This window comes from Lygodium microphyllum, chromosome 14 (genome assembly GCF_053477565.2).
Source record: "Lygodium microphyllum isolate KBCC chromosome 14, Lygodium_microphyllum_v1.1.10, whole genome shotgun sequence".
In the NCBI taxonomy this organism is placed as follows: Eukaryota; Viridiplantae; Streptophyta; class Polypodiopsida; order Schizaeales; family Lygodiaceae; genus Lygodium; species Lygodium microphyllum.
This window is the reverse complement of record NC_141148.1, coordinates 9,567,317-9,590,047: the sequence shown is the minus strand read 5'-3', so window position 1 is coordinate 9,590,047 and position 22,731 is coordinate 9,567,317. Positions and strand designations below refer to the sequence as shown.

At 43.3% G+C, this 22,731-nt stretch overlaps 1 protein-coding gene across 1 annotated transcript in view; it reads right to left on the bottom strand.

Annotated features, from left to right (window-relative positions):
• Nucleotides 1-38: 38 nt before the first annotated feature.
• The window catches only part of LOC148025312 (etoposide-induced protein), a 51,011-nt gene continuing 28,318 nt past the window's right edge, over nt 39-22,731 (bottom strand). Inside the window, exons 2-11 of the mRNA XM_087692245.1 lie at nt 10,534-10,599; nt 9,939-10,071; nt 8,761-8,813; nt 8,529-8,654; nt 8,360-8,423; nt 1,557-1,642; nt 1,372-1,454; nt 635-711; nt 440-561; nt 39-344 (exon numbers count right to left, since the gene is read on the bottom strand). Coding sequence (XP_087548371.1) covers nt 287-344; nt 440-561; nt 635-711; nt 1,372-1,454; nt 1,557-1,642; nt 8,360-8,423; nt 8,529-8,654; nt 8,761-8,813; nt 9,939-10,071; nt 10,534-10,599 — 868 coding nt within the window. The 3' untranslated portion in view covers nt 39-286. The remainder of the gene's footprint in view (nt 345-439; nt 562-634; nt 712-1,371; nt 1,455-1,556; nt 1,643-8,359; nt 8,424-8,528; nt 8,655-8,760; nt 8,814-9,938; nt 10,072-10,533; nt 10,600-22,731) is intronic.

The following is a 22,731-nucleotide window of genomic DNA, read 5'->3' as shown; positions in this document are numbered from 1 at the left end:
CTGGAAGTTTAGTACATATATACAAGCCATTTGCAAGACTGAACACAGCTCTCACATCCAAAAATCCCATGTGGTATTCAACATGTTGCTGGTTTGATATGTACAAGTGATTGGTCCCTTCACTAGAAGGCGCAATTAAATATTGTTCAACTCGGATCTTTGACCAAGTTGTATATGTTACAATCAGCGTGGATTAGAATGTATGGCACAAGCTTGTGGATACTTTTTATTTACAGAATCGAACACTAAGGAATTTTAAAGAATATCCTCTCTGTGATGGGTGATTTTAGCTCCTCGATGATATGAACCTAGTAAGTCCTCGGAATGTGCGAACAAGCAGTAGCCTGCAAGAGCAGGAATAAACTCTCAATAAGAAAAGCTTGAAAGGAGTTATACTCAAAACTCAATAGCAAATGCTGATTGTGTTTGAGAAGCTTACATCGACATGTTAGCTAGATAAAACACAGGAACCTTCACTATTGGTGCATGAGAAGAATCTTTTCCCCCTGTATAAGAGGCAACTACAGCACCTGGATTGGAAACAGTTGCCACAAGCACAAACTGCCAGAGTGAATTGCATGGTCAGTCCTAACATGCACAAAGTGAAAAACAAAAGTCATTCTAACTTTCTTACCATAGGTAAAAGTATATCTCTAACACCATCACTCACAAGTGGAGGGAGGAAAAAAGATGCCAATACACAAGGGCTCCCTGGAGAACAAGGAAGTCAGTTGAAATTAAGAGAAACTAACCCTGACAAGACTCTGTTATTCAAGTTGGTTAGGAATTATGCTTTCTTCGAGCACAAATCATAAATCTTGTCAGCAGTAGCTCACCACTTCCGCATATTTCAGGAAGCCAAGTTTGAACCCCGCAGTGGCTTAAAAGGGTTATAACATAACCACATAAACCAAACACTCTATGAACATAAATCAAACCAGAAGAAATGCATTATTTGTTGATGTTTATAATTCTTCACCACTACTACTTCACTAGTGCATATGTGAGAATCCAAGTTTGAAACCCCAGTAGTGGATTAACAAATCTTATCGTAACAAGGGAAAAACACTGCTCTAAAAATAAAAAACAAACCAAAGCATAGACCAGTATAAGGAAAACATAAAAGAACAACAAATGAAGTAAACCATACTAGAAAGATGTTTGATCCAAAGTTCATTTAAAACACTAGAACATGGTGAACCCAACAGAAATATGGTGAACCATTTTTCCTATATGAATCAATACCCCAGCCAGATTTACGAAGCTTCCCTTTGTTCAAGTAGCATCTGTTAAAGAGCATTCTTGATCCTGATGTGCGGCCTACTCTGCTATTTTAGTTTCAGTATTTACAGATTCAAAGAAGTACAATACCAAAACCAGCAAAGAAAGCCCAGTTTGTTTCGAAAAAAAGGAGCCGTCTTTCAAGGCTCCATCTTGCAAAACCCCATTTGTAACTGCAAAGATAATACCAAGATCAAAGCTAAATTAACTGGAAAAAAGCATCTAACAGATTCTGGAGAAACCACACACTGGTCAGATGAGAAGAGTATACTTACTCAAAGCAATAATATGCATAATAAAAAGCCAAGAGAAAAAAGTTGAGAATTTGTCCAATATGTGGTACAAAACTCACCAATGATGCCTGCATCAATAAATATAACAAGAGAAAAGAGTCTCTCAATAGAAAATATTGGTCGTCCTTCTTCTTGATCATGAAAAAGATGGCAGTTCACAAAAGAATTCAGATAAATTTATCAACCATAAACTATAGTGTCAAATCAGGAACAAATGCATCATGCTCATAAGTTTTAAATCAGATTAAGCTCCTCACATGTAAGTGGACACTAAGAAACATAGTACATAGTAAGTCAAGTGCACAAAGTGGTTGCAGCTCGTGCACTTGATTCGAAAGTCTCCATATACATCTGCCTGTCAAGTGTACCAAGTATGGAATATTGTCCATAATCCCTCAAGAACAAGTACGCTAATAAGGATGCCAGCAGGACTTAGATGCAATCACACAATCCGAAGGGTGATAATGGTCCTAATCTTCTTGAGAAATGATAGATTGAGTGTAAACCTTGCAGTTCTGATTATGTGATTAGGGTTTTGCAGAGAGATGATGGGAGAATACAAGGACGTGAACTGTCGATCCACCTCTGAGCCTTAGCAAGACATATGTTATGGTTAATGTAATAATCCATTAGTCAGTTTGATGTATGCCTGCCACAACATCAACTTACTTGGATTTAGCCTTTATTCACAAAAGAGCCCATACTTCCACCCATTTCATACAGGAGTCAATTGCCATCAAGATATACTTGTTTTTTGTGTATGTTGTCGCCAATGAGATTGGACCAACAAAGTCCAAACCCCATTTTTGAGGGGCTACAAGGGTAGAATTGGCTGAAGTGGCAAGTGGTCTTTGGCACCAGGTCAACCCAACCTTTGCCAAGAATCACATCATCGGACCCACTTATGCACATTGCCATGCATGGTAGGCCACCACAATCCAGCCTGCTGGATTTTTTTAATAGTCACATTAGCAGTAAAAAGGCCATCGAAAATTCCTTGGTGAGCTTCATCTAGAACTGCAAACTGCTCCATTGGTAAAATCACTATCTATAGCACATCGCATAGGGTGTAGTTCTATACTTGGTCCATGATGGCCTCAAAACATTGGCTCTAGACCTCCTTATCACAGGTAAACCATAACTGTATAGAATCTCCCTCGAAATCATAGTGCATTGTCTGCAGACTGCCCATCGTCCTTGCATTGAAGTCTCCCACTGAAAGAACTTCTCCAAGTCTCAGACATACAGTGATCTCGTCACAGAGAGCACTACGGAGATGTAGTCCTTCCTTTATCTTCCTCTAGAGGCAATCCCATTTTCTCTGCAGAATCTGTCTATGCATAGCTGGAGGTATCAGGTGGGAAGTAGTGCACACAATATACATGAACCTGGTCTTTGTCACCCGGAACCTAATCCGCCTACAGGTCTCTACTCATGCTACAGATCCTCTGCCGGAGCTCTCCCTGTCTGATACTCTAGCCCTACCTGTTCTCCGTCCGTGTGCTCCTCTAAATGCTGATTCCCACAACCCTGTTATGCCTGGTAGAATGTAGTCCCCTCTCTTAGTCTCTGGGCCCTGATATTAGCAATATGTCTCTGTAAGAAAGAATGCATTCCTACTGCTGATCATGTCCTCCACCCCCATCCAAGATCTGACCATAATGCTCTATTACAGATCTTCAGTACGAGGTGTACCCACATCTCCTAGGCCGTTTGTCCTTGTGCAACTGCCTAGCCATCAATGATAACATGACTATTTCTATACATTGTCTTCTTCAATTGTGCTCGCGCTCCCCTTATTTTTGGCATTTGTTGCTTCCTATCTTCTACTTGAGCTTGCATGAGATCTTTATCCAAGTGGACAGGTATACCCTCCAACCCCTGCAAAACACTTCTCTTCTTGGGAAATGCAATATTCTTGATATCCTCTTCAAACTGTAAGATTACTGCACTTGGTTGCATGAGATCCTTGCCCACCTTCCATATTAGGAATGGGAGGGGTTCTTCATGGTATCCTGATTTTGCACATAGATGCCTTCCATATTCTTCGCGGGAAATGTCCTCCTCCTCAATGCCCATCACCCTTACATAAGTCCCGTTGCATGCCTCATTTTATCCTCTTTGATAGTTGCAGTGACCAACTCTGCCTTCTTGAATCCTTTAGCATTATTTGTAACCACTTGCAATTCTTTCTTGGCTTCTTCTTTAACCCCTTTAATGACAAACCTCCTTCCATTCTTGCTTGGTGGCTTTCATCTTGGTTCCATGTCTTGAGCTAGTTCCTTTCTCCAAGGCAACTCGCCCTCTATTGGTGTGACATTATTAAGGCCTTCAGTGGTGGACTCCGCATCTTTCTCGAGGGTTTCAACTTGATCTAGAGGTATCTTTATGAAAATATCCTTCCCTTTTATCTCCTCTATCATCAGGTGAGCTTCCACACCATCTCCTCATGGTGGTATTCTTTGGCATGGTACTACTTTCGTAGTAGCAGGTTGTCTCACGTTTGTTTGAGTCCTTCCTTATTATTGGACTGTCATTTCGATCACAAAGAAGGGGAGAAATGTTGGATGCAAACATGGTTCCAAAATTGCGGATTTGAGTCTCCGTGTGTGTGTGTGTGTGTGTGTGTGTGAACAAGCTCTTAGTGGCAATTTTTTCACCATATTTTTCTCTCTCCCAACATGGGGGGGTGGGGGAGAGAGAGAGAGAGAGAGAGAGAGAGAGAGGTTCTTTCTTGCCAGAGGCTTTGGAAATTGAGGTTTTGTAATGCTATGCTCTTTTCAATCACTTCCCTCTAGTGTTTAGATGCATAAGCACCCTACCCATCCTTTTCAATGCTTTATGAGCAACCTGCATTTGCAAGTTAATTGCTCCTTTCTCTAGCATGAGATATTTGATGGCTATATGCAGCAATAACTATATCAGTTCTCATTGGATATTCCATCTCAAGGAGCAACCTCTCTTAATCTATTGGTTTGTAATGTGCAAACGGTTAAAGCAATATGGAATACATTATACTACCCTCTCTAGACAAAGAATAAGTAACATCTAGCCTTATGCTTCCTATCTCTGAGATTGTTGCAGTTCATTGATACTATTCAAAAGAGATCTTGTCAACAGGCTAAAATTGCTGCATTATCAGAGGGATTCCAAGAGAATAATTGCCAGTTACATAAATTCTATAAGGTTTACATGCTTTCTTGGCTAGGAAAAATGTGGTCAGGCTAAGCAATTCCATAGGTGAAATGGTTACAGGTCCTCAAGCAGCACAACCTTAAATTCAATATTGGCTAGCTGGCCTCCTGAATCTCCCTTTAATCCTTCAATTTCAGCTCCTAGAATTCAATAACTAGGCCCTCAATTTTGAGCACGCTTCGCGAGGTGGCTATTAAATCCTAATTTCTGCTGTAAATTAGGGTTTCAACAGCAATTCCTATAATTGCTCTTCACCCCAAGTTAGAAATGGCTGGAAACTGTTGAGGGATTATCTATGGATGAGAATAGAAGCTGATAGGAGAGAGAATTCTGACTTGTGTTGCGGAAGTACTTCAATCAGCAGTTGTCCACTGTAAAACAACAATAAATGCTGTCATCCAGCAGTCTGGAGATCTTGTCTGCTGCTACCCATTGTCTAGATACTGTCAGCTGCCTATAAAGCTTTCTCTGACGGCTGGAAACCGGCCACAAACAGCTAGCAACGGCACTCTCCTCCCCCCCCCTCTCTCTCTCTCTCTCTCCAGCCTCCACAAGCCTTTGAATGGCTGCCATGATCCTGAACCAGCCCCAAAACAATTCCATCCAATTTGCATGGGAAGTTTTGCCACGCAGCAAACTTCTAATCCCATTTCTCAACATTATCCAGCTTATTGAATTAATTCTCATAATATTAATTCTGAAAATTAATTTAATAATTATTTTAGTGCTCAAAAATTTAATCTAACCAGCCAACAATTAAATTGGCTAGACCAATTAGTCTCCCAAGTATCCCTAAGCAATTATTAGCCCCTAGAACAACATTAATTAATTAATTAATGCCTAGTCTTTAATGTCACCCCATTAATATTAATGGCCAATAAATTGGTCTAGGCCAGAATTTGACACCGGGTACCATCCAATACTTATAAGGCTAACTTATTACAACTTTTGCCTTTGGCATCAACTGATATCTCAGGGTGCACATTTGATTCTCTCTTGATCAAATGTTAAGCAAAGCACCAAAATTTCACATCCTCATAACACAACCCTTATTAGCTGCATCGAAAGTGATCTTCAGGCCTTGCGTTGGCAAGGTGCGATTGTACTCAAAGACACTGTTCTTAGACATTTGGGCTATCCTTTGGGGGGCACATGTCTCACCTAAAATGTTGATAGATTGGATTTCCACATGCATCATGGACAAGTTCATATATTGGAAATCACAAGCCTAGCCTTTCTATGTAAAATTGAAAGTTGCTCAAACAATTATGGTATCATGGTTTCACATTACTTACCATTGCTCCCTTGTCAAACACTTACCTACGGGAAATGACTCAGCCCATCCGGTTCTTGCTTTGAAAGAAGGAGAGTATACACAAATGGGTATATCTTGGATCTCCTAGCACCATGTTTGCACCCCAAGAAAAAATGAAAGGTGGGGCTCGTTTAGATTTGGATACACACATGATTGCTTTTCATTGGTCACTCTTCCATGCTTTGTGTGAGGGTTGGCATCCCTAGTCTTTGATTGCCAAGTTTTTCCTTGAAGATCAGGGTATTAAGCATGGAAACACCAACCTTCTTGCTTCATGGTGGCACGTGGTTAATGCTAAATAGCATATTCATCTTAAATCTTCTAGGCTTTTGAATCATTTGATCCATTCCTGGAAATTGGTGCTTGTTAAATCTTCCCGGCACCCACCTCTGGATCATGAGCAGAAAACTCCTTAAGGGCTAATTTGCTAGTGGTTCCGAAGCTTCTCTCATGGAAAGGTGGATGAGAACAAAGGCCAATAGTGAATAGAATGGCACTGCCTAGGACTAATCACTATTGTTCATGCTCTTCTACCTACAAGTGATGTTATCATGTCTTTCAGATCAATTTGACACTTATTTTGTGTTCCTAAAGGCTATTGTCATTTATGGGACTACTTTTCCACCTTCTTGCATGCCATGCAACCTTTTCCCCCATTGAATCAAGATACCCCTTGCCAGGTTTGGATGATTAATGGTCGGCTATGTTAGGACCGTGTTTCAATGAATCAAATATACCACTTGCTTATGCGGGATAAGGATTTGCTAGCCCAAAAGGGCAACAACAGTAGGGGTCTCCATAAAGGTAAATCCTGGTGGAAATTTGTGGTGATGATAGGCTGGCTCAACAAAACACCATTCAAATGCAATGTCTTCATCTAGTGAATGTTGAACAATGCTCTTTCTCTTGCCTCTGAACTCTCCAAATGTCATATTTCAAATGGTTGATATGTGGACATTTCTCATCATTGACTCCTTTCTTGTCCAATGGCGAGGAAAGTTTGGTCACTACTACCTACCATTAGGTTTAATTGGTAGGGTTGTCAATGCTTCCAAAGAATTGGGTCTTTGGACATCCCAAGTTCTCAGATGTTGTGCAGCCTAATATGTTCTTGCACTTTTTACACTTCTGAGGTTGTAAGCATGTATGGACTATGCAAAATGCATTCATTTTCGATCCCTCTTCAGGAGTACAGAGTTATATAGTCCACTTGAGAGGCCTTCTTCATTGGCAGCTCGACATGATTGCACCAGTAGATATTCTCCTTCAACAGGATATGCTTTCTTGGCATGCTGCAGTTTCTTCCAACTCCTCTATCAGTCATAGGGACCCTTTGTAGATTTGGTCATGTTGTATCTTTGTACTCCTGGTCATGTTGTACTTTGGAGATTATGTTTTGGTAATTTTTACAACTACCCTTGACGAATTCGTCAGAATTTGCTTCCTTGGCATGCTGCAGTTTCTTCCAACTCTCCTATCGGTCATATAGACCCTTTGTACTTTTGGTCATGCTGTGTCTTTGTGCTCTTGGTCATACTGTACTTTGGAGATTATGTTTTGGTCATTTATACAATTACCCTTTACGAGGGGTGGGCGGGGGTCAAGAAGCCCACTATTGAGAAGACTTGAAAGCACCATCATGAAAACGAACTACTCCAAAAGTGTCAAGTAGAAATGGATTAACCAGCAAAAAACTGACCTTAAAGACACATGACACTTTTCATTAAAACAATATGTTTTTATTGACCTAAAAACGTCCAAAGGACGTTTTTAGTTAAATGGATTATAACTTCATACCCAATTAGCTTTGGGTTTCAAAACATCTCAGATCCCGTGGTCATGTGGAAAACACCTGTCCCAAAACATTTAAAACCTAGGAAGATGGCAGATGACAAACATTTCAAAAAACCTGAAACGTTTAGTACTGGAAAAGCATATCATGCATTTTGACATTTTGGGCCCCTCCAAGACACATTTTGGGCCGTTTCCCCATCCATGCATCAATATCAACCACAAAGCGTTTGCTGGGATCCATTTAAAATTGGAGCTGTAGCAGTAGCTACCTTAAAGCTTTTTACAGCCTTTATTCTGATTTGATTCCCATAAAAGGTCTTTCCTTTTCTGTGTTCATCGTGCTAAATCTACACTGAATATAATCAGACTTCAACATCACACAACTGTCTTTCTAGGTCATTACATGTGTCTCCCATTCATAATGCAAAAATGTAACATCTGATAAGTTAACGACAAGAAGTTATCATGTTTAAAGCCATACCTCAATGAGAAACATGATTAGCATGCTGAAAGACCAGATCTGCTCACCAATGTTCAACAGTATGCTGCACCAAACAGCACACACATTCTCAAGGAGGAAAAGGAAAATAGACTGAGCTCACTAAACGCCAAGCATACGCAGACTAAAACCGACAGCAGCCTCTAGTCACCTCTCTAATTCCCCACTGCCCTGACCTGCTCGTCGTCTCTGAGTTGGTTGCTGCTGTTTTTGCAAAGATTCCATATTCTGATTTCTTTCCAGCACTTCGTAAGCTTGCTCTGCAATTTCATTGTACCTGTCAACACAAACCAAATCAGGTATCATTAAGACCAAATCTCCTCTCATCATCCCAAAAGTAACTGCACAGAAACAAAATTTACGGAACTCAATCTCACCCTCACCAAATAAAGTTGATGATAAAGCTTATCAGTTTCAGGGGATATAGCCAAAACACCTGCATGATAATTTGAACCAAGTCATCACTCACATGTCATAAGCATACCGTTTGAACCCAAAGAGAATCAAGCAGCTACATTTCAAAGGTTTCTTTTCAATCTAAGCTTCAGACTAGCTGAATCAGTTTCTGCACAGTCATTTATCAGTTTTCTAACAGTTTTCAATTAGTTCATTCGGTTTTAATGCAAAGAAATGCATCTCACACGCTGATTCACCATTGCACAACATATTATTCAAATAACTCCTTAAACCACCAGAAAACCTCTCGTCTTTTCAAAGGCTTGGTCTTGTCATCAGTAGCAAAATGGATGAAGAAGTGAAAATGAAGGTGCTTTAAATCATTATTTTCCAGCATGCCAAAAGACTGAAGCTGATACAGAAACTGGGACCATGAAAGGAAAGCTAAAGGTCAAAGTTGGAGGTCAAAAAAACAGCTTTATGTCTGGTGCATCAGAGATCCCAAGACCTGCCTGAGATTAAGAGCTACTACTGCTGCCACATGAGCTGACTATGTTGACTGTTGAGAGGAGGCCTATATCATACAAAATTTACAAGACAAGCTTGATTCGGCAGGTTCATGGATATTGAAGTGTTGAACCAGATAAAGCACAACCACAGACACTTCTTTTGATGCTCTTCATTTCCACAGTCACCAGCGTTTACCTCAGTACTCATAAAATGACAAGCTTTGAACCAGATTTCAAAAGATATTCTAAAGCTTCTAGCCTATTGGCAAGCGGATTTCAAGTAAACACTTGGAGATTTCTTTCCTCGAGCTTGATACCAGAAATTCTGTTAACCACCTCCACACCAAAAGCTCATAAGATTTCGGACCACTTCAAGAATTTCAAGCCTTGCATGTCAATCAGTTACTTCGCAATACTCTTGCTGATTCCAGGTAAGCCTTGCACCAATTCAAGAATTTCAAGCCTTGCATGTCAATCAGTTGCTTCGCAATACTCTTGCTGATTCCAGGTAAGCCTTGCACCAATTCAAGAATTTCAAGCCTTGCATGTCAATCAGTTGCTTCGCAATACTCATGCTGATTCCAGGTAAGCCCAATCCAAGAATCAAGATCTTAAGCTATACTTCAGATCTAAAAAGGTGAGAAAGATGCACTCACATAGCAGATTCCAACAAAAATCTTCTGGGGTGTGAAGGTTTCTCCAAGTCTAATTGCCTGCTGCTCTTCCTTGTAATTAGACATTAACAGCCATTGCAAGGTAGGAACTATAACTTTTTGGAGAAAGAAAATGCTGCAATAAGAATACCAAAAGAAAGTCACTAATCAAGCAAGCTACATACAGTGTCAATTTATGAGATTATATGTCCTACTTGAGTACAGAGAATACAAAGAATCATAGAGATTGTGGAATCATGAGGCAAATTAGCAGTACATAGTTCAAGCATGGCAAAAGTTTTGAAACTTGGCAGGCACCCAGCAATCTAGTTGTACATCAGCTTAGTTTACAGTATTAAATTGCATAAAGACAATTCCAGAAATTTCTACAAAATATTAAGAGGTTCCCTTCTCAAGAACATTTGCAGCCACATGTAAAAGGTTCAAATGGCACTTAGCAAGTCAGTAAGATAGCATGTGAATCATGAGCTTAGCATCAAAGCATGTCATGTGATGGGGGGGCGAGCATGCAACAAAGGTGACACACAAGAACGTGCATAATAGTATTTGTCAAAAATATAAACGGGCATGGTGTCACCTTCCCAAGAAGATACAACCATTTAGCAAAAAGCACTGTCCGGTTTTAACAAAGATTTTGCGCGACCTGCCAGAACACCACCAACTAATCAGATTTCAAAGTATTGTGAAGGCTCTAGCAAGTTTAAGTAATGTTAGAAAATGAGTCATGGAACTGGAGACAAAAGCCCAAAATCACAAGATTGAGCATTTCAATTCAACTGACCATTTAAATATCATAAAAATATTGCAGAAAATTTTTTGTTGGACTTATTTTCTTCCTGCCAAAACCTTACCCTTCAAACAGCATGCCATGTGCACTGGCACTCTATATGCATACAAAGATTCACCAGTTCCCTGTGCAAGCCATGTGTACTGTACGAATGATCGGTGTCTGTGTAAGCACTATGTTTTGTGCACACACAATGCATGTGGCTCCAACTCACAAATAACTAATTGCCCATGGATTATAGTAAACAGTATTTGCTCATAACAATTAGTATATTTTCATCTTTGCTTATGAATGGTCTGTATGATGAAAATTTTCCTTTTCAATCCATGATCCATCTCCTTCCTGCGCATCTTCATGTGGCAAGTTATTTGTGAGAACTCCACTTGTTTACATGTTGTACACTTGCTTCATGCATGGCCTCACCAAACTCAAACAGATTCTGACAGCCTTGATATATGGGATACTCTATTGGGCACAAAAGCAAGCCAGCCTACTAGAGAGACTTCAAAGCCCAACCCTTGACACCATTGTTAAGCCCTGTTAGCAAATGACATCTTACAGCTGAGTTCCCAGAAGACCTAATGGAGGTTGATGCCTTTTCCCAAACAATTGTGTTGAGATAGGTTGGGAAATTTGAGCATGGGTGTATGGACAGGCAGGCACAGGCAAGCAAAGTTGTGGCATGGCAGTTGGACATTTTGGCTCACTCATCACAGACACATAAGTGGCTGGTCGGCCAACAGACCACAGCCACAAGGCCGGATGGTCATTCCTGTAAGGGAATTTTTCCATTTCCTGCAAGAATGGATAACTGAACAACAAGATGGGCACACTCCGAGGAGTTTTTGTGGCTGCTCAGAGATCTGGACTAGACAACACGCATTTTCTGTCAACATGGAGCACATTTGCTCTTCACAATAAGTTGTATGCTTTGGATGATTCGTGTTTTATAGTTGGCATCAGAGCCACTCATCGACTATCTGATGCACCAGAGACCCAAAGATGAGGGTAAACGTGAAGCCACATGACTTCTTCATGCTTGATGGTCTCCTAGCTTCAAGGGGGGTCGCCAACTTTCGGAGGTGCATGGAGTGGAAATCGGATAGAATGGAGCATAGGGTGGTTCCAAACCCAAACATAGATACTCATCTACCGATAATGACGTTCAGTTTGACAGCACACCATGTGAAACCAGCCTTCCTCCTCAGATAGGGTGGTAAATAACCTAATTAAGCACTAGTTACAACAAGCATAAAGTTCACATAAACTAAAAATGCAAATGTTACCACTTAATCTTGGACAATAGACAACTTGTTGGCCCCAAAACTTGTCAGAGATCATAGCCTGTTTTCAGGCAGCAGCACAGCTGGTCCAGCAGTCGGACCAGCTGCACAGTCCAGCTGCACAGTCGGACTGTGCAGTCGGACTGCCACGTGGCAGTCCGACTGCCTGCAGCCGATTTTTATCAGGCTGCGCCCTATTTTGGCGCCCTATTCCAGGCAGTTTTTCGCCTATTTATTGCTGACGTTTTCAGCAGTCTAGCGATCATTCTCTGTCGCAGATTACAGACCGGTGCCGTGCAGATCTCTGTCTCTGTTCGCAGATTTCAGACAGCAGACAGTGCAGACTGCAGCAGACTTCGAGGTGGACAGCAGGTCGCATCGTCGAGGTGGAGACACGCAGTCCAGCGCACTGCGCCCGTGTATATCTTTGTATTCAGCATTCTTTATACAGCAGATCTTCAGTGTACACTGTCTCTTTCTCTCCCTTCTCTCTCTGCGTTCTCTCTCTCTCAGTCCTACGCTTCCGCACCGCTGCACTCTGACATGGTATCAGAGCAGTGTTTGAGGGCTGACTGAGCGCAGAATCAACCTGAAGAGGAGTTTCCATCGCGACACAAATTTGCGTTTTTTGCGTTTAAGGGCAGACAGGAGGGCTGCGCCTTGGAACAAGGCTGAAACGAGCGTGGGCGCACAGGAAAGGAGTACAGGTGGTGGATTTGCTGCTGTTTACTGCTGTTTGACGCGGAGAAAGTTTGAGTTTTCAACCTAAAAGTGCAGGTTTTGCTTTTTCATCGCCTCCGGCGGGTGAAGAAGCTTCGGGACGCAGAAGAGCCTTAGCAGGCTGAGTTTACCCAATCAGAGGGGGCTGCTTTTGCGTTTGAGAAGGCATTGCAGGTGAAGATGTCTACAGAGATGGACCTGGAGTTCCAGGCAATTATGGACCGGAAGGTGCCTGTCCTACCGGCTCTTCCTACAGATCAGAAGCTCGACGGCGACAACTACCGCATTTGGCGCGTTATGATGTTGGCCATTCTGGAGTCCTATGATTTGGCGGAGTTGGTACAGGAAGATATTGACCGGCCTTCGGTAAGAGATGAGTCCAAACTCTCTTCCGATGCTCGTGCGGAGTTGGCCAGGGCCCAGTCTCATTGGGACAAACTGAATGCCAGGATTCGATCCTTTCTCTTTCTATCATGCACTACAGCCGTGATCGCTCACATCGAGCACTTGACGGTGGCTCGTGAGATATGGCTGGAGCTTGATCAAATGTACAATCGGATGACCCTGATGAAGAGGGTTTCTTTGGAGGTTCAGATGCGGACCTTGTCCGTCAATAAGTCTTCTTCGCTAAGGGAACACATTAACAAGCTAAGGCAGCTACAGATGCAGGTTCAGAATGCGGGGAAGCCGATCTCCTCCGAAGACATGGCGATTACACTCTTGTCCCAGTTGCCGCCACGATTCGGTACATTTTACTCTGCCCTTATTGCTTCGGGGCGAGAGTCTACTCTTCGGTGGGAGGAGTTGGTTCCTATGGTCTTGGACCAAGAGGAACAGTTAAAGGGACAGAATGCTTCCAAGACGGAGGCGTTGACAGGTCAAGCCTCTCAGAAGAAGGGGAAGGACCCAAAGAAGAAGAAGGGGGATAACAAGTCCAAGAAGGACAAGGAGAAGGACAAGGACAAAGACTCCACATGCCATATTTGTGGAAAGACTGGCCATTGGAAGAAGGATTGCCCTGACAAAGACTCGAAGGACACCAAGAAGAAGGAAACCAAGGATTCTGGAGCGGTGGCTACACCCTCATCAGCTGCATTTCTACACTTAGTTGTCATTGAGGACGCTTCAACGAATGCTTCTGATGCTGCGATGGCGGCTTCCCAATCTCGAGAGTGGATTATTGATAGTGGTGCCTCACGGCACATGACTCCTTCATCAGATGGTGTTGCCCAGCTGCGACCTTCGCGTGGGCAGGTTCTCATTGGAGACAGCTCTTCAGTTTCTATTGCAGGTCGGGGTAAGATGCAGCTTATTCCGGATGGACGAGGTGGCACCCATACTTCAGAGGTTTTGCATGTACCAGGATTGGGGTACCATCTCCTTTCAGTCCATAAGATTTGCTCTCTTGGTCTTCCGGTGGAGTTTGACAGTTCTACAGTGCGAGTCCTTGATCGTGAATCGAGGAAGGTTCTATCATCTGGATATGAGGAGAACGGCATTTACAAACTGAAGTCTTCCACTGCCCTCTCTACTCTTCTTCTTACCTCACAGTCACAGTCTGAATTATGGCATGCTAGGTTTGGTCACCTGAACTATGACTATCTTCGGAAGGCGTCACGGGGACAGCTTGTTCGAGGATTGCCGGATATAGTGGTGAGCCAGCAGCCATGTGTCTCCTGCATAAGGGGGAAGCAGCATAGGGATGCCATTCCCCACACCGCTTCGCGGCGGTCTACTTCACCGATGGAGTTAGTATCTACGGATCTATGTGGCCCTATGAGGAATGAGTCCCTGCGTGGGAGCTCGTACTTCATGCTGATCGTGGATGACTATAGCAGGATGACATGGGCCTACTTTTTGGCACTAAAATCAGAAGCTTTCTCGCACTTCAAGGATTGGCTTCTCTTTGAGGAGAACCGATCAGGCCGGAAGTTGAAGACCTTGCGATCCGACAAGGGAGGTGAATTTGTCTCTAATGAATTTGATCGGTTTTGTGCAGATAGAGGAATTCACCAGGAGTTTGCCAATACGAATACTCCACAAGAAAATGGTATTCTCGAACGGAAGAACCGTAGTGTGATCGAGATGGCGCGCACCATGATGGAGCACCGACAGACCTCCCAGGTTCTGTGGGCCGAGGCTGTGGCTACTGCAGTCCACATTCTTAACCGATCTCCTACTTCGGCCGTGGAAGGGATGACTCCATTTGAGGCGTATTTTGGGTCGAAGCCAGATGTTTCTTACTTTCGGGTCTTTGGGTGTGATGCCTATGTTCACATTCCCAAAGCTCACCGTGACAAATTCGAAGCGGCTTCCCGCAAACAGGTATTTGTTGGCTACAGCTCCCAGTCCCAAGGCTACCGACTTTATGATCCCGTCAAGCGGGATGTATATACTAGCCGTGATGTGCGGTTTGTGGAGGTTCCGGCTTCTTCAACGGGTGAGGAGCATCCCGTTCTTGGAGATCCAGGGGAGAGTTTGGCTCCTTCTACAGTTCCGCTGGAGCCTGTGCCGTTTGATTATGATTCTGTTTCTGATACAGAGTCTACTGTTCCACCGGCTCCTTCTGAGGAGTTACCACCGGTGGACATTCCAGAGTCTTCTACTCATGGAGAACGACGAGGGGAGGTTCGGCCTCCTCCTCGCTGGGCCCGTGACACACTCCGTGATTCAGGGATCGAGGGGGTTCCTGAGGAGTGGGGACCGCAGGATGGTCCGCGGCGGTCACGGAGGCACCAGGCGCATTCTTCGGAGCTTGTGTGCTCCAATTATTGTTTGATGTCCCGAGTTATGCAGGATCGAGAGCCCACCTTCGTGAAGGAGGCTTTACAGTCCGCCCCATGGAAGAAAGCTATGGAAGCTGAGCTGGAGGCTATTGAGAGGAATGGCACTTGGTCACTTGTGCCACGCCCCCCGAAGAAGAAGGTGATTGGAGTTAAGTGGGTCTTCAAGACCAAATATCTCAGTGATGGTACTTTGGATAAGCACAAGGCTCGCCTTGTTGCTAAGGGTTTTGCCCAGAGCCCAGGGATTAACTGTCATGACACCTTTGCCCCTACAGCTCGTATGGCAACCATTAGAGCTGTTCTTGCTTTGGCTGGCTCCTGGCTTTGGTTCTTCGGACGGGAAAGTCTACAGGTTGAAGAAGGCCCTGTATGGTCTCAAGCAGGCCCCGCGAGCGTGGAACGAGAAGATTGATTCGTTCCTCCAATCTCAGTTGGGATATCGGCGGTCCAAGGCCGATCCGCAGCTGTATGTTCACACTTCCGAGGATGGTTGTGTGCTGTTTGTATTATATGTTGATGATTTGATTGTCACAGGTGATGATGCACAGCAGGTCCAGGAGACAAAGTCAGCTTTACATCGGACGTTCGAGATGACGGATTTGGGGCTACTCCATTTCTTTTTAGGACATGAGATTTTTCAGTCTCAGAGGGGGATCTTTCTCTCCCAACAGAGATATGTTCAGGAGCTCTTGGTGTCTTTTGAGATGGAAGATTGTCGGGCCCTCTCTACTCCTATGGATCCGAACTGGAAGGCCACTTCCCACTCAGCTTCTCCTTTGGCGGATGCTTCCCGCTATCGACAGTTGATAGGGTCTTTGATTTGGCTTCTCAACACCAGGGTTGATCTATGTTTTGCTGTTGGGCTCTTGGCAGGGTTCATGAGTGAACCTAAGACGATGCATTGGCAGGCTGCTCAGAGGATCCTTCGGTATCTGAGGGGGACGTCTGATTTGGGGATTCATTACCCCGCAGGGACAGATGGGTCAGATCTTGTACTTGCAGGTTGGAGCGACTCGGATTGGGCCGGTGACGTGGACCACAGGCGGTCTACAACAGGTTACTGCTTTACTTTGGGTGCAGGTGTTATTTCATGGAGTAGCAAGAAGCAGCCCACGGTAGCCCTTTCGTCTACTGAGGCGGAGTATCGGGCCGCATCTTCCACCACATGCGAGGTTGTGTGGCTTCGGAGATTGTTGGAGGAGCTTGGGTGCCCCCAGACTCGTCCTACATTGCTGCGATGTGACAATGAGAGTTGCATTGCTTTGGCAAGGAACCCTGTTTTTCATGCCCGGACGAAGCACATTGAGATCCAGTACCACTTCATCCGAGAAAAGCTTTTGGATGAGACCATCACTGTGGAGTATTGCAAGACGGAGGATAATCTTGCGGATTTGTTTACAAAGGCGCTTCCTCAAGCTCTACTTCGGCAACATTCCAGATCCCTCAGGCTTCTGCCCTGTCCAGGCTCTGAGAGGGGGTGTCAGAGATCATAGCCTGTTTTCAAGCAGCAGCACAGCTGGTCCAGCAGTCGGACCAGCTGCACAGTCGGACTGTGCAGTCGGACTGCCACGTGGCAGTCCGACTGCCTGCAGTCGATTTTTATCAGGCTGCGCCCTATTTTGGCGCCCTATTCCAGGCAGTTTTTCGCCTATTTATTGCTGACGTTTTCAGCAGTCTGGCGATCATTCTCTGTCGCAGATTACAGACCGGTGCCGTGCAGATCTCTGTCTCTGTTCGCAGATTTCAGACAGCAGACAGTGCAGACTGCAGCAGACTTCGAGGTGGACAGCAGGTCGCATCGTCGAGGTGGAGACACGCAGTCCAGCGCACTGCGCCCGTGTATATCTTTGTATTCAGCATTCTTTATACAGCAGATCTTCAGTGTACACTATCTCTTTCTCTCCCTTCTCTCTCTGCGTTCTCTCTCTCTCAGTCCTACGCTTCCGCACCGCTGCACTCTGACAAAACTTGCACCTCTTGCAGTATTTCTTTATCTTCAATTGCAAATGGATGGAGTGCAACTAAGATTCACTAATCTCCTCCGCTAATCCAAGTGCCTGATGTTGAGCTAAAAATTCATTCCATTCTGAATAGCTCTTTAAAATAGCCCTAAAATAATGAATTACCAAAAGTTTCATTAAACAAGGAGTGGTTCTAAAGAGTTTCTATGTCCCACATGCAAAATCCTAATTTGGGAGGATCCTTCCACGTCTATAAATAGACAGCTTGCCCACCATTCAGCCCCATTGAAACCAGCCTTCCTTCTCAAACAGGGTGGTAACACCTGATTAAGCACTCACTTACAGCAATCAATGAATAAGCATAAACTGAAATGCACACTTTATCTTAATAATCTTGGGTAGTAGACACCCTGTTGGCCCCAAAACTGGCATCCCTTTCAGTTTTTCTTTAACTTTAATTGCTAATAGATTGAATATAAGCTAAGATTCCACAATCTCCTTAGTTAATCTAAAATCCCCTTGCTATACAAACAATCAACAAGCGATTCGGTCCAATTGCCCCTTGATCTTTACCTAGGACTTGCACAAATAGGACCCAACTAGCCAAATGCTACCCAAAATCACAATGGATAAGCCAACATCTGAAATCCTTGATAATTCCTTGAATTTCAGGCGCTGATTTCAGTGTATGATGCCTTTGACTAATGGCATGGGTCCCTAGGTGGCTGTACTGAACCCTAATTTCTACAAAATTTTAGGGTTCACAACAGAATTTTCACTGCTGTCCACCAAATTTGGCTAAGATCTACTGAGAATGGCTGAGAAATGCCAAGATCTTTCCCAAACAGCTGATATCATCTACCCCTAAATGGCCTTCTCCTACTACAAAAGATCCTCCAATTTCTGCAAATCAGACCAGCAACGCCTCCTTTCTCTCTCCTGTAGGCTGAATAGACTGAATGGCTCAAACTGAAGGGAGAAGCCCAAGTGGAAGCACAAGCAAGCGAAAGCAAGAGAGGTGTGAACTATAGCATATGGAGCAAGAGAGAGAGACTCAAGATGTGGAAACTCCAACAATCACAATGTGTGACCGGTCTTTCCTTTATTCAAATATCACTGAAAGAATAAAGAATGAAGTGACAATGATGGGTGTCCGTCACCTAGAGTATGTAAGTGCAAATACTATCAGTATAATAATACACAGGCGACTAAGCACGAGCGTCTTTACTCCCAACAACCTCCCACTTAAAGTCAAATGTGCCTCAAGTGAAGAGGGAATAAGAAAAAAAAAAGAACAAATTACAATGTGTACATAGAGTACAACAGAATGAGAAATAGAGGTCATCTCATCCAATGCCCATCAACTTCCTAAGAAAGACAAAACACTCTGCTAAGAGACTTTTTGTGAGCAGATCTGCAAGATTTTGGTTAATCGAGATCTTGTCAAGGTCAACAGACTTGTCCTCAATAACCTCTCTGATAAAGTAATACCACACCTCAATGCGCTTCGTCTTCACGTGAAAGACCCGGTTCTTAGCTAATTGGATAGCACTCATGGAATCCGAATGCAATGTAGGAACCGTGTCAATCATACCAAGATTTGCCACCAAATGGTCTAACCAAAGAGCCTCCTTGCAAGTCTTAGTGGTTGCAACATACTCAGCCTCTATAGTAGAGAGTGCCATGTATTTCTGCACCTTGGACATCCAAGAAATAGCACCCCAAGCAAAGGTAAACACATAGCCAGAGGTGGATTTTCTATTGCCTGTATGTCCAGCATAATCAAAGTCAGTGTCCCCCATTACTCTTGTATCCTGGCCACCATAACATATACACATATCTATTGTGCCCTTTAAGTACCTCATGATACCCTTGACAGCATCCCAATGGCACCTGCTAAGTGTAGCTATATAGCGTGCCACAACTCCCACTGCAAAAGCTATGTCAGGATGAGTGGCTATCATGGCATACATCAAACTGCCCACTGCAGATACATAAGGGATCTTGGCCATCTCGGCCTTCTACTCATCAAACTGTGGACAATCGGCCTGACTCACCCTCACACGAGAAGACAAAGGATAACCAATAGGCTTAACATTCTACATATGAAACCGCTCAAGGACCTTCTGGATATACTCCTTTTGTGACAAGTAACGAAGCTCCTAAGAGCAGTCACGCGTAATGCGCATCCCAAGAATATATGAGACCTGTTCCATGTCTTTCATCTCAAAGCTCTTCTTGAGCTGACTTTTCGAAGCATGCAACTCATCAGGAGCTCTCCTAGCAATCAACATATCATCCACATAGAGAGCCAAAATCAAAAGGCTACCATCACAAGCCTTCTTCGTATATAAACACAGATCCATATTACTGCGTGTATAGCCTTGTGAACACATAAAAGCATCAAACTTGTGGTACCATTCCCTAGGTGTCTGTTGAAGGCCATAAAGGCTTTTTCTCAATCTCCACACTAGGTGTTCCCTGCCTTTTGCCTCAAAGCCCTTAGGCTGCTGCATATAATAATCCTCATGCAAGTCCCCATGTAAGAAAGTTGTCTTAATATCCATCTGATAAAGATCTAGACCTAACTAAGCAACCAATGCTAGTGAAACCAACCTTCCTCCTCGGATAGGGTGGTAAATAACCTGGTTAAGCACTATTTACAACAATTAACAAATTCACAAAACTGAAATGCACACTTTACTATATAATCTTGGACATTGAACACCCTGTTGGCCCCAAATCTGGTGTCCTTTTTTATATTTATTTAACTTAATGCAAGAAGAAGTTGATGTACAATGGGATTCTCCCAATCCCTTTCGGTATTCCAACTCCCCTTGCTGTCCAAAATGACCAACAAGTCTTTAATCTGATTTGCCCCTTGAGTCAAGCAATCAATTGGCCTTCATTTGCTTTGATAGAGATGGAAAATGCCCCAAATTCATTGATTTGCTAGTCCCTTTACCTGAATTTGTCTGAAAACAGCTTCAGCCCTATTGAATCCAAGTCTTGGAGGTTTCAATTTCTGGTACGCTTCCCAAGGCTGTTGCTCAACCTTAATTTTTGCAGCAAATTAGGGTTTACAGCAAAGAAATCTGAAATTTCTTAATCTCAAGTGATCTCAATGTTATAATCTTCGGAGCAAGGCCATAGAAAGGATGGGAGATGAGAGAGAATGTTGAGGAGAGAGAAAATTCAGACTTTCTTCACAAAGAACTGAAGAAAATCAGTCATTTACTGCTATTGCCCTGTCTCAACAGCTTATAGATGCAAAGAACTGAAGAAAATCAATCATTTACTGCTGTTGCTGCCTTGTCTCAACAGCCTATAGATGCTGCCCTGTCTCAACAGCCTTGTCTCGATAGCCTATAGATATTATGTCGTGTCGTGTCACTAAATTGATTGTTTATTATACATTCTCTATTTAATAAATTCATGTCAATAAATTAATGACTCACTTTTCTTTAAGTGTTGATGATGATCTAGCATGGCCATGAGACCATTTAGAGACCAATATCCCTAGTGCATCACTTAATGGGGTGATCAAAGCACTATCGCAGGGATATCTGGTACAGGCAGTACAAGTTATGAAGGGGAAAAGAAGTGTTTGCCAAGTGTAAGAGTGTACACAAGAACCAAGGAGTTACACATAAATGAAGATGGATTAAGTTCTAAGAAGAGGAAGTGCATTAGCATTGTGTATATGTATTTATGTGTGCATCCGGGGACGCCTGGGAACATTTACTTGTGTGTAATGACCATTGCATTCATTTGGGGTCATCCTCTCCCTTACAAGTTAAGGTTTAAGGTCTTTTCTTTCATTAAGAAAGACAAGAGAGGTAATTCTCTCACTAAGAAAGACGAGACGTGATCCTCTGGAAGTGAGGAGAGAAGTGATTTTCTCTTTCTAATGTCAAAAAAGACATAAGCTTTTGTGTGGAAGTCAATCTTAAGGTTGAGGCCCAAGGCAATTTAATGAACTCTCCTTAAGTTGGTTGCATGGATCACAAGTTAAAAGTACAATAAGAGAAGCTGTTCTTTTTAAAAAAGACATGGTGAATCCATTTTTAAAACATCTCGCGATAGAAAGACGATCTCTAAAAACTAGCTGCAAGGTTATCGAAAACAGCGCGATCTACAACTTTCGTGTTGGATGTTTTTCCATCTGAACAACGCACAGAGGGATATCTCGAAATTAGTGCTCCAGAGTAGGTCCTGGAACAACCTCTTGCATGAAAATCAACTCAAGTCTCTCTCCAAGAAGAGAAGCTCTTGAAAGCCTATAAAAGAGGAGGCTCTCCTTCGGTGTGAGGGAGGGAACAAGGAACCATCACTTTGCATACATCCAAAGGAGAAGAGAAGGTGCAAGTGCTACGGAAGCTTTGCTGAAATCAAGTTCCAAGAGGAGAAGAGAATGTGCAAGTGCTGCAGAAGCTTTGCTGAAATCAAGCGCCAAGAGGAGAGCCCTACACATATTGTGTAGGAGAGAAGGAGACTCAAGAAGGATCAAAAGGTACCAACTTCCAAGTTGTGCAAGTGTTAGCCGTTGTATACCGTGCAAGGAACCGTGATCTTGTTTTCAAGATCTACAAGTAAAAACCGGCTTATGTGTAACGAAGGAGCTTGCTCCTTATGAATAATATAACTCTGCAAGGGGGGGGGGGGGGGGCCATCTTCCAGTCCTTAGTGTGTTGCCAATTTCCCTACCTCTCTCTCTCTCTCTACATCTTTCTTTTCTCTCATCTATTCTCCCTCTATGCCAGCATAATATTCGCCATATATATTTTAAGTATATAAGAAAGTCAACTGTGTATCTCGGATCTTATAACAGTGGTATCAGAGCAGGTCTCTTTGCTTTTCTCAAAGTAAAGGCGATCCTTGCAAGAAGAAGGTAAAGATGACAACTAATGAAGTGCCTACAAGTGAGCAATTACAGGCTCAATTGACAGAGTATCGTAGCTTGTTGAAAATTCCCGAAGTACGTCAATTTATTGACAGCTTAAAGGCAAGGGAAGAAGCTACTTATGAAGGACTGAATCCTCCAAAAGATGGTGATACTGGAAGAAACACCATTGCACCAATTGATGGTGAAGGTGCAAAGCATCCAATAGTTGAGAAACTTCCTAGAAGAAAGAAGGACTCTCGGATCAAGAAGAGTAAAAAGACCTCACCTCGAGTGAGGCGGATAAGGATGGAGTCATCTCCCTCAGCAACCAGCTACTCCCCTGATTACTCAAG